Source organism: Trichophyton rubrum, assembly GCF_000151425.1.
Source record: "Trichophyton rubrum CBS 118892 genomic scaffold supercont2.9, whole genome shotgun sequence".
Classification (NCBI taxonomy): domain Eukaryota; kingdom Fungi; phylum Ascomycota; class Eurotiomycetes; order Onygenales; family Arthrodermataceae; genus Trichophyton; species Trichophyton rubrum.
Window position 1 is genome coordinate 66,155 of NW_003456420.1, and position 11,059 is coordinate 77,213.

An 11,059-nucleotide genomic window follows, 5' to 3' on the forward strand; every position below is an offset into this window, starting at 1 on the left:
TTTGATATGTTATTTCGCAGAGACTTTCGCATCATTCTATGTGAGGCTTGACATTTCTTCATGTCTAGACGGAGTTGGTCCTTTCTTTAACCAATATGTATCTGTTGTTAGGTCTTGAGATTTTCCCCTTTCAGGTGCCATCACGCCTCCATCCGTATATAGTCGAAGAGTCTGTCTACCAGTATTCAAGTGATGTATGTTAGTCAATGTATGATCTACCCTGAGCCGATCGTGGGCATATATGTACGCGCCAACCGTAGCCTTATGATTTACCCATGTCATGCATATCGTATTTTTTTTTTTTTTTTTTTTTTTTTTTTGAACGTGGTGACCCTTTTTAACGGCGTATATCCGCCGCTTGGACATGTGTCAATGTTTGAGAATCATGCACGACGGGCGGGTAGCCCGGGTAACTAACTCAACGGAAAACAGCTGACATGTTGCTGCGAATTTCATGCATACGCATAGCTGTACGCTATGGCATGCATGTGAGTGTCTCGCCTGCGAGTAGCAGTCCCTGAAGGAGTATAATTCCTTAAAGAGATAAATTAAAGGGTCTCCAGGAAGCTAGCATGACCTTGATGGACAATGGTTAATTTCTTGAACTGACTAGGGCAGGGCGCTGCACAGACATACGGGGTATTCAATGCAGGAAAATAAGTAGCAAGGGTGCGACACTGTCTGGAAATGGAAATAACTGGCGGGAAGTCAATGCCATTTCCAGGTATAGAGTTGTAGGGGGTTAGCTGGGTCTAGCCAGCTAACAGAAACTGTGGCGATTCACAACTAGATACAGAACGAGCCAGGTGGCCTACCACAGTGCATGCAACCCTGAGGGCAAAACTGAAATGCTGAACGTTGAAGTCGATGGCGAGAACCTATTTCTGGAATCTGAAGAGTGGACTTTGAATAGGAGATATGTCCGCAAAAGAGCCTGAGGCCCTGCAGAGCATGGTTTGAGCTGAAGGTTAGTCCATCCCATGGATTGATTCGGCGCTTACATGCAGCCAATCATATTCGTCGCTGGGTCCCTGGCTAAAGATAGCCACAGGGACAACCCCTGCGAGCCGCCATGCACCAACCATCAACTGATTGGCCCTTGCTCACGGCTATTTTTATCCGTGAATGTTCCAGCCATTGAGCGTTCATCTTCGCCCTGGGAGCGGTTGTGCGAGAGTTTGGGTGTTTGGGGTTGTTCTTTTTTTGGTGCCGGTGGGCGGCTGCATGGAAGTCTCTGCATGTTCTGAAGAATCGCTCAAAGGGGAAATCCTGCCAGGCGATCTGTATATAAAGATGTCTTCTGCTGGCGATTTTCCTGCTTCGATTTTCTTCACTGTATCTCTCATCTCTTCACGGTATTGCATCTGGTCTGCGATATCCGACTTTTTCCTTTCTGTTTTTTTCTTTCTCCTGTTTATTTAATTTATTTTCTGCTGTTCCTTGTTTATTTCTTTCCTTCGGTTGATCCGTTGTTTGCTTGAAATCACAGTTTCTTGACGAAACGATTCCTACATCGCCCTTCATTGCCAAAATACCAAAAAAATATCAAAACGAAAAAAACAAAAAAATCACCATACCAAATTTGCCCAACATGCGCTTTTCCACCATTCTCTCTGCCTGTATCGCAATCGCGGGAGTGAACGCTGCACCAGCTGGCTGGTCTCCGGGTTCTGCCAAATGGCTCACTGAAATTGGCGACTATATTTCCAAGCACGCCAACCAAGGCTTCCCTCGTCAGCCTAATTGTGATCTCTCCAAAGCTGTGCTCCCAAGCAATCCACGGCTATCGGAAATCCCTCCAGACCAGAAGCTGCTTGCGGTCGCAGTCGGACGTGGCACTCAAGTACGTTTCTCCGACTATCACCAACAACAGTGGGTGAGCCCGAACTAACCAGATAATAGAATTATACCTGCGCTGGCTTATCCCCAGACCAAGCACCAAAGGCTACTGGCGCAGTTGCCACGTTGTTCGACGCTTCATGCATTGCATCCAATTACCCTTACCTACTCTCGCTTCTCCCAAACGTTGCCCTCGAACTCACCAACCCGTCGCCATTCACCAATCCTCGTGGTCCCGTAGACCTAATGGTGATGGGTCACCACTACTTCGACGGTGAAGGTGTGCCCACATTTGACATGCCAAAGCTCGGTATATGTGGTGTTAAGAAGGTCGACTCCAAGGATGCACCACCCAACGCTATGAAGGGTGTCAAGGACGAGCAAGAAGGCGCTGTTAGCTGGCTGATGCTTGAATCAACGCCTTCTAGCAAAGGCCAGGCAAAGAGGGTATATCGTGTGAACACTGCTGGAGGCAAAGCACCACCAACCTGTGTTGGACTGCCAGAACAGATCCAAATCCAGTATTCCGCCGAGTACTGGTTCTATGGATGAAAAAGTGGCTAAATGTTATGAATTTCTTTTGTCTGTTTCTTTAACCACGTATTGAGTTTCAGGTTCCTTCTTCATACCCTTTTCTCCTCAGTGTATTTATTTTGTTGTCTGGCATAGTTAGCATAGGGTTGTTGGATATTGGCATGTAATTATGGGACGAGAAAAACAGCAGATTTGTACATAAATAAGAACATAGTTAAAAAAACCGGAGTATTGGCGTTAGATTTTATGGTGCATGCAATGTATATCAATTACAATATTGATAGATTCATATCTTGGTCGATGTTTTGTTGTCGTTGAGGGAAGTCAAGAAGGGAGCCCGAATCCAGGATGTAGGTCATCTGACCCCTTCGGATAGCTCGGTTGACCTAAACTCTAAATTTTTACGTGATATCTTATGTAATCACGTAAAGGTGAGCTGACCCAATAAATTACAGACCTGTAATAGAGGTGTATTAGGATTAGGGGGCTAGGATTAGGAGGTTAGGGTTTAGATTAGGGGAGTAGGGAGTATATTTGATAAGTAGTTAGAGAGTACTTTATAACTAATATGGGATTAGTTAGTAACTAGTTACTAACTAATAGTAAGGGTTAGAATTAGAAATATTGTAAAGGGCTATACCTTTATTACAAGTGTAATTTATTGGGTCAGCTCACCTTCACGTGATTACATAAGATATCACGTAAAAATTTAGAGTTTAGGTCAACCGAGCTATCCGAAGGGGTTAGATGACCTGTAGCCTCGCCCGAATCTGCTTAGATAAGCCGATAGATGCGCTCGGGCCACCGAATAAACACGTGATTCATTACACGTGATATGAAGTATATTACATAAACCAAAATCAAGTCTAGCTTTTTTTGGTTAGGAAGCTTAGCAAAATCATCGTGCGAAAAAAAAAAAATGAAGAAGCAAAAAAAATAGAATCAATATCCTTCAATTCAAACATCGCCTGTCGGCTGCCTCAAATCCTTTCGCAGGTCGATATAGTCTTCTCTCCGGGGACGCACCTATTCGACTTTCAGGGCAAATATACCTCGTCGTTTATCGCTTAATACCAGATCAAATCGCATTCAGGTCCAGCCACTCCACAAAGACGGGACTGTAAATTGAATAATCGATACTTCATTCGCAAAAAGATCAAGCTCGATCTCTCGGTATAATGGCATTTGGAGCTCCTCGAGGACGTGGTGGTGACCGCGGTGGCCGTGGAGGACGAGGCGGAAGAGGCGGTGCTCGCGGTGGTGGACGTGGTGTGTAAATCCCTTGTACCTACAAAAGAGCCTCCAATGGCGGGTACAATTGAATTCGAGCTTCGGCAAAAATTCATTTGGACTTCTAGCTTTGCACTGTCCTTTAATTTGCAGCTTTAAAGAGCGGGGTGACTGACTGAAATAGGTGGCTTCGGCGGACGCGGCGGTGGTGACAGAGGCGGTCGTGGAGGTGGACGAGGGGCCGCAAGAGGCCGCGGCGCTGGCCGTGGTGGACGTGGTGGAAAGGCTGGTGCCCGTGGTGGTGCCAAAGTCATCGTGGTAAGCTCTGTCTGGCATTCAATGCTGTTACTATTGATGAGCAGGTTGACCTGATATGGTAATTCTTTTAGGAACCCCATCGTCACGGAGGTGTGTTCGTTGCGCGTGGTGGAAAGGAGGACCTCCTTGTCACCAAAAACATCACCCCTGGAGAATCTGTGTATGGGGAGAAGCGCATATCCGTCGAGGGACCCTCGACAGGTGATGAACCCGTTACCAAAGTCGAATACCGTGTCTGGAACCCCTTCAGAAGCAAGCTTGCTGCAGGTATCCTCGGTGGTCTTGATGACATTTACATGAAGCCCGGCTCAAAGGTTCTCTACCTCGGAGCCGCCAGCGGTACCTCCGTCAGCCACGTTGCTGACATTGTGGGGCCCACCGGAACCGTTTACGCTGTGGAATTCTCCCACCGGTCTGGTCGTGATTTGGTTGGCATGGCCACTCACCGCACCAACGTTATCCCAATTGTTGAGGATGCTCGCCACCCTCTCCGCTACAGAATGCTGGTTGGTATGGTTGATGTCATTTTTGCTGATGTTGCCCAACCTGACCAGGCCCGTATTGTTGGCCTCAACGCTCATCTCTTCTTGAAGACCGGCGGTGGTGTTATTGTCAGTGTCAAAGCCAACTGTATTGACAGTACTGCCAAACCAGAGGTTGTGTTTGCCAGAGAAGTACAAAAGATGAGAGACGAGAAGATAAAACCAAAGGAGCAGCTCACACTTGGTACGTATCCACACTTATCACGACCTTGCCACATATTGATGCGAATATCTAACTAATCCCTTTTACTAGAACCTTTCGAGCGTGACCACTGCATTGTCGCCGGTATCTACCGAGCCACTTAACTGGGAATTTTTCAGGTGTTTCTTCTTTTGGTTTCCCATCTTTCATTGGCGTTTGAGAGTTTCAAATTTTTTTTTCTGTTTCTCCCCTTTTGAGTGAGTCCTGCGTTATGTCTTCTTCCAAGGCTCTCATTGAAATACGATTGGATCTGTTTATTCACAGGTTTAGCCATGTGGTGGTTTGTTTCCTCCTCAAAAATGTATAGGGCTGCATTTGTTCTGTGTCTCCCCTGCTTTCCTTCTCTGTCATCTATCCTACGCCTCTTGACCCATGTTCAATTAGTCTGCTATTCATGATAGAGATTCGATTCTCCCTTTTTGCCCTCTTGGACTGCGCAGGTATATCCATTTTAAGGTTTGATAATCTATTTGGTCACGTGAAACTCCTTGCTGTACTGTTGAAGTTACGCAACGTTGATGCGTCTGCGAAAGCTGCCTTACCGGCTAGACGTTACATTGCATCTTTCCACCTCGCCGGCAAGCTCTTTTTAGCTGCAGCTTGGAGGGGATTGTTTGTCTCCGTGAAAGAGGGCGGAAGAATGGCCCGACAGCCTAACTCTGTCTCCAAACGCTAGTTAGGGATTTAAGGTTAGTGCCCTTGGGTACTTTCCGACATACATACATGATGCTGAAACACTCGTCATTCGATTCTTTTTCTGTCCTTGGCATCAGCAGGCGGATAGCTCACCATACTGACCCATTTTTCACTGCCCGCCCCTCAACGACAACCACCACTCGGAAGAGTGATCAAAACTGATATAACAGCCTATGCCTGGTGATAATAAACCCTTCTGGCAACGTCGTGAACTGGTCTTTAGCCGCGCACAGCCCCAGTCCGGGCCTACCGCCGACGAAGAGCGCTCTCGGAGTAATACCGGGGCACGTGACCAAAGATTTGCCTAGCGGCCCGTGGAGCTCAACTTGAAGCAGCGAATCTGAACGGCACAGAAGAAAGAAATATAGAAATATGAGCCAGTTTCAGAGGCTGTTGGAGACAGTTACAGAATTCGGTACAGTTGCCGTGGTACTCGGTTGGGCGACCGTTCGGCGTTACTCCTTATTCTGACGAACTCTCCGCATGGATGCATCTTCATGGCTGTGCTGCAGAACAGGCAAGGGGAGGGATTTAAATAGCGGTCATCCCACCCCTTGATTATGATATGGGCTGGATAATCGCAACCACAGCTTCTATCACCCCCTATACTTCTTTCTATTAGTTATTGGGTCTACCCAGGCGGGCCGTCCTAAGCCCGTTACTAGTCAAACCCTTAACTTCAACCTATTGACTTCAGATTTAAGAAAAAAAAGCCGTGCCAATGCCCTCTATCCTTATCACCGGAGCAAATGGCTTTGTCGGGCAGGAGTTGGCCACGGGACTTCTTAATGCCTGTCCCGACACTCGTCTCACACTTACAGACGTTACCGTGGCCCCTCCAGTTCCACCTTCAGCAAAACTAGAAGATGCCAGTCGCATTACCAGCATTAAGGCAGACCTGACTTCGCAGGCTGCCGTCGACGAGCTCATCAGCTCTCCATCCCAATACGATGCGGTCTACATTCTCCATGGCATCATGTCCGGTGCTTCAGAAGCCAATTTTGACCTGGGCATGAAAATCAATTTCTTCTCGGTACATTACATGTTCGAAAGGTTGCGAAAAGTGATTCCAGGCGTAAAGGTTATCTTTGCATCTTCGCTGGCTGTCTATGGGCCTACTCCTCCTGGATTCAAGATAAATGAACGAAATATCCCACCGCTCCCTACTTCTTCTTACGCAACGGCGAAAGTTGCAACTGAGCTACTCCTGAATGACTATTCACGCCGTGGTTTCCTTGATGGGAGATCTGTTCGATTGCCTACTGTTACTGTCCGGGCTGGTGCCCCCACAGGAGCTGCAAGCAGCTTTGCTTCCGGTATCATACGCGAGCCATTGAAGGGCGAGAAGAGCGTTATTCCAGTCAAAAAGGATACGGAGCTCTGGATATGCTCTCCGTATGTTGTTGTGGAAAACATGATCTACGCCAAAGACATTCCAAAGGAGAATTTTGGGGACTCCAGAGCTGTAAACCTGCCTGGGATTAAGGTTTCTGTTACCGAGATGCTGGATGTTCTGGAGCAAGTTGGCGGAAAGGAGAAGAGAGCCTTGGTCGAAGAAAAGTATGACGAGGCAGTTGATAAAATTGTCCAAGGCTGGTCCCCCAATTTCGACATTACATGGGCCAAGGAACTTGGATTCAAGGAAGACATCTCGTTCTTGGAAAGCGTCAAGAGATATGCAAGGGATCATGTTCACTAGGGTAATATGCGCTGATCATTGGTCGAGCGGTTTTCTTTATATAACAGTATATATATTGTGATATACAACTCTTTAACGAGACACGAACAAATGACTAGTACTGGATAAAACGATTCTATAACGTACTGTACTTTAAAACATCTTGAAAAGTTTGATGACTCTTCCCCGCCTGGTCATTGCATGGAATTTAATTATCTTGCTTCCCGAATACCCTAACTCTCGGCTCGATTGGATCAAACGATTTCTCAGATGGTGCTGCAGTAGGGACACCAAATGGCATCTGAGCGACTAATATCCAGTCGGATGGGAGTGAGAAAGCTTCCGTGACTTTTGCATCAATAATGGGGTTGTAGTGCTGCAGGCTAGCGCCCAATCCGAGGGATTCAAGCGTGGTCCACACTAAAAATTTTCGATTACAAGCAAGGTCAGCATGGATTTGAATACACCCTCAATATGACATAGTTATGTAATTCGATTGCATCCAGGACTCACGGAAATATTGGTGCATGGCATTGCTATGATGAGCCCATATGGGAAATTGCTCCTTGTATTGAGGGAACTTCTCACACATCCCAGGTATCACCGTTGGGTCTTCATAGAAGAGTATCTAGTCATATTAGCAACTGATACTAGCCCTTAGCTATCAAATCAACTTACGGTTCCGTATCCAGCTCTCATACTGTCCAGCTTTGGCTTTGTGCCGGCTTTCCACTTGTCCTCAGGAAATGTACCTCTTTCCACCATGGACGTGTACACTCCCTGAACAGTATCCCAGAACCGTTGATTCTCGTCACGGAGAAGCAGGACTATACGAGTAGTCTGGGTATTGAAGGAGCTAGGAACATGCTTGATTGCATCGTGTACAAGCTGTTCGAGCTGAGAATCCGGCACTGTACTGGCGTTGCTGATAGCGTACACAGATCTCCTGGCTTTGGCCAGTTCAATAAACGTCTCTGTTGATGGTGCCATATTTCGAGAGAATGGATATTTTTTTGGTTGAATTGGAGACTGAGAAATCAATGCTGTATTTATATACTGAACGGCCTTAATTCAGATGGGAGGAGGGGTTGCTTCGGCGATTAGGGGAAGAATGAAGAATTGATCACCATACTGATGCCTCAACCACGGTATTGGGCTCTGCCTTTAATATACCTTTCACTGTGAAGTACTTTAGATAGACATGCGCGAAATAGTCAACGAGTTGCACGTCCGAAAGTTGGTCCGATGGGGTAGGTAGTTAACTATTACAAAGTGATTAATAACTATTTCAAATATCTGACAAACTCTGTAGCAACTTTTGTGTGGAGCTCCTTAAATGCTTATGATATACATTAGGAGGCGAAGAATTGATGGCTATGGGGCCGTTGGTGAAGGAGGTAAATGATCGAGCACTAGGACTAGTCGGCAGCATTTTCAACATCTCAATTAAAGCAACGGCGTCATAAGTATTTTCATCAGGTTGATGCATTTTTTTGCGTCTATTGCTGCCCCTGAAGAGGAGCTATAATCATATGATCAAAGAGAACAGGCTATCTATAATGTGAATGCTACTGATTTTCAAGTGTGTCAGTCGTTTTATGTACCCGGGCACATACGAAGAGCTTATTAAGGTAGGTGAAAGGAGAATGCACTCGACTTAGGAGGTCCTCGACCTAGCCGATTCTTGTGTGCAGTGAAGCAAAATAAAGAAGAATTTTCAGGCAGCCTCCTCGAAACCACAAAAGATTGGGAGTCAATGATGTCCGTCAAGTTTGTGTCTTAGGTTCGTTCGTGATCGTCTTCGACCCCAAGCTTCCTCACATTCCAGAGGCCGACAAAGCCAATGAACGCAACAAACAGCATGGTACCGAAACACGCCCAGAATGCTGCCCTGTACCCAGCCATGATGGCCGCAGGCGATTGGTCCGGATAAGGTGAGGCCTTTTCTACCGCAGCTGAAATGACTGCAATGGCAGAGAGGCCAACAGAGCTTCCGAGTTGGGCGATGGTGTTGAACACAGCGCCAGCGAGAGCCTGGGTGGAGCTCGGGAATATATCTGTGATCATCAAGTGGGCGATGGTGAATACAACTAGATGGTAGAAAGTCATGTGTCAGTAACTGGCGCTAATGCCGTGTAAGTGCGACGGGGGAGGGGAAGAACAAAGCCGTGCATACCATCGATAGCCACTGGCCCCAAGAGCACTCCCCAGAACGCGCAGATCCAGTAGTTCCAGTTTGGGTCTATGATGGCCATCAACAGCGGGGCAATTGCTGCGATTATAGACACTACAATGACTAGGTAATTGACTTGGACCAGATGGACGAATAGTCCGGTGCTAAGGTTGAGTATAACGCCAATGATGACATTGGGCAGAAGACGGATGGAAGTATCGAATGGAGACAACAGCTGGACTTTTTGGAAGCTATTATTGACGAGTTAGTAACGGCAATCAGGTAAACAGCGAAAGGGAGAGGAGTTGAACATACAATAAACTCAGTACTAGCTCAGAGCTTAATATGACAGCCCAAGTGAAGAATACGATCAAGCTGATGGAAACAAAGACTGTGTTCTTCCACATCGAGTTGGGTATCAATGCTGGTGCGCCTCTCTTTCCTTGCCAATGCATCCAGAAGCCAAAGGCAGGCATCAGGGCCAGGGCAAACACAATAAGTATTATGTGAGCGGCATTCTGGATATTGGCCACGTCGTCTGTGAGAATACTGCAGGATAACATTGTAAGTCCGGCTCTTGACTCTTGAATAAGGTGAACCAATACTCACGCGCATATGTAGGAGATAATGCCCATGCAAGAGCTAGCAATCAGTATTCCGACCCAATCGACCTTACTCAGGAGATCACCCCATTTAAAGGTAGATTGTTTGTTATCAAATGGTAGGACAAGGAAATTTGATATAGTGAGGACGAGTGCGACACTGGCACTACCATAGAATCCCAGTCTCCAGCCTCCGGGGGCCTCTGAAAACAGCCCCTCGGCAACCATGCCGACAGAAAAGCCAAGTGGTTGGGATAAGCCCAGGCTAGCGAATCCGATGTTGCGCTGGGGTCCGGGAGGAAACGACCTCGTGATGATGCTGACTCCGGTTGGCAGACACATTGAGACGCCGACACCCTGAACGAGACGGTATATGATCATCTCCATTCCGGTGCGAGATAGGCCCGTGCCAAGGATTGCGAGAGCAGTGGTTGCAGTACCCAAGATATTAATCGACCGATCACCAACAATGTCGGCTAAGGAGCCAGCGAGCAAGAGAACACATCCGCTGGCAAGTCTATATGCACGAGCAATTAACTATTAGAGATGCCATTTTTTGATTTACTTGATACCATGGAGAAATAAAGCGCCATCCTACTTACGAATAGACGGATGTTGGCCTAGATCGTGCGCGAGTGTTAGCAAGCATCTACTTTATCCAGACGTTTAATTCCAAGGTTACGGGAGTCAAACCAGAACAAGAGATGATCGGGAAGCTCAAGGTCATAGGCGATTGCAGGCAGGCCGACGACAAGAAGACCGTTAGACACGCAGCTTAGGAAGGTGACACCAGTCAGTCCCAGTATAATAATCGTGGAGCGAGCTCCAGAGAGTCGCGGATGCGAGTTTCTCACGCCTTCGTCACCCTCTCTTCTCAGCAACGGTGCTTGCTCAGTTATCTCTTCAGCCGGAATCAGCCGGCCTTCTTCTGTGGTCGCCATGTCTGGACGAGTAGTGAGTTATGCTACCGGCTGTTGTCTTCAGGCGCCTTAATAAACAGGCTCTTGAGGAAAGAAAATTCTGCGAGTTTCGAGGGGTGAAAAGGATCAAGACGGCACCCCTGTCTGATCCTAGGGCGCAGTAGATAGACAACCGAAGAGCACGAGGCAACAAGCGTACTTTGTATATTATTGAAAGAACGTTGTCAACTTTTATATATGCCCCGACGCAGAAAATTGAGAGAATGAACAGGGCATATCATGCCATGATCTGATCTGAGGCGGGTTCCAGGGCTCTGGGGCAACA

At 47.1% G+C, this 11,059-nt stretch overlaps 5 protein-coding genes across 6 annotated transcripts; 3 read left to right on the forward strand and 2 right to left on the reverse strand.

The window, feature by feature from the left end:
* The first annotated feature begins 318 nt into the window (after positions 1-318).
* TERG_07011 (uncharacterized protein) lies at positions 319-2,596 on the forward strand. Its single transcript, XM_003232111.2, has 2 exons — positions 319-1,843; positions 1,903-2,596. Exons 1-2 carry the CDS (start codon positions 1,592-1,594, stop codon positions 2,389-2,391), a joined length of 741 nt encoding a protein of 246 aa, XP_003232159.1. The 5' UTR covers positions 319-1,591; the 3' UTR covers positions 2,392-2,596.
* A 723-nt stretch (positions 2,597-3,319) lies between these two features.
* Positions 3,320-5,483, forward strand: TERG_07012. Of its 2 annotated transcripts, XM_003232112.2 has the most exons (4): positions 3,320-3,642; positions 3,788-3,921; positions 3,993-4,647; positions 4,717-5,483. In XM_003232112.2, the coding sequence occupies exons 1-4, from the start codon at positions 3,552-3,554 to the stop codon at positions 4,767-4,769; spliced, it is 933 nt and encodes a 310-aa protein (XP_003232160.1). In that variant the 5' UTR covers positions 3,320-3,551; the 3' UTR covers positions 4,770-5,483. The 2 variants fall into 2 exon arrangements, with proteins under 2 accessions (XP_003232160.1, XP_047604689.1); XM_047748701.1 differs by having other exon boundaries at positions 3,993-5,483.
* Positions 5,484-6,082: 599 nt separating this feature from the next.
* On the forward strand, positions 6,083-7,060 carry TERG_07013 (uncharacterized protein; the record flags this gene model as incomplete). Its single annotated transcript, XM_003232113.1, has 1 exon — positions 6,083-7,060. One exon carries the CDS (start codon positions 6,083-6,085, stop codon positions 7,058-7,060), a length of 978 nt encoding a protein of 325 aa, XP_003232161.1.
* A 187-nt stretch (positions 7,061-7,247) lies between these two features.
* Positions 7,248-8,029, reverse strand: TERG_07014 (uncharacterized protein; the record flags this gene model as incomplete). The annotated part of the gene is made up of 3 exons (XM_003232114.1): positions 7,248-7,459; positions 7,553-7,667; positions 7,718-8,029. The coding sequence occupies 3 exons, from the start codon at positions 8,027-8,029 to the stop codon at positions 7,248-7,250; spliced, it is 639 nt and encodes a 212-aa protein (XP_003232162.1).
* A 789-nt stretch (positions 8,030-8,818) lies between these two features.
* TERG_07015 (uncharacterized protein) lies at positions 8,819-10,755 on the reverse strand (the record flags this gene model as incomplete). Its single annotated transcript, XM_003232115.1, has 6 exons — positions 8,819-9,129; positions 9,216-9,463; positions 9,528-9,761; positions 9,822-10,331; positions 10,417-10,434; positions 10,508-10,755. The coding sequence occupies 6 exons, from the start codon at positions 10,753-10,755 to the stop codon at positions 8,819-8,821; spliced, it is 1,569 nt and encodes a 522-aa protein (XP_003232163.1).
* Positions 10,756-11,059: the final 304 nt, after the last annotated feature.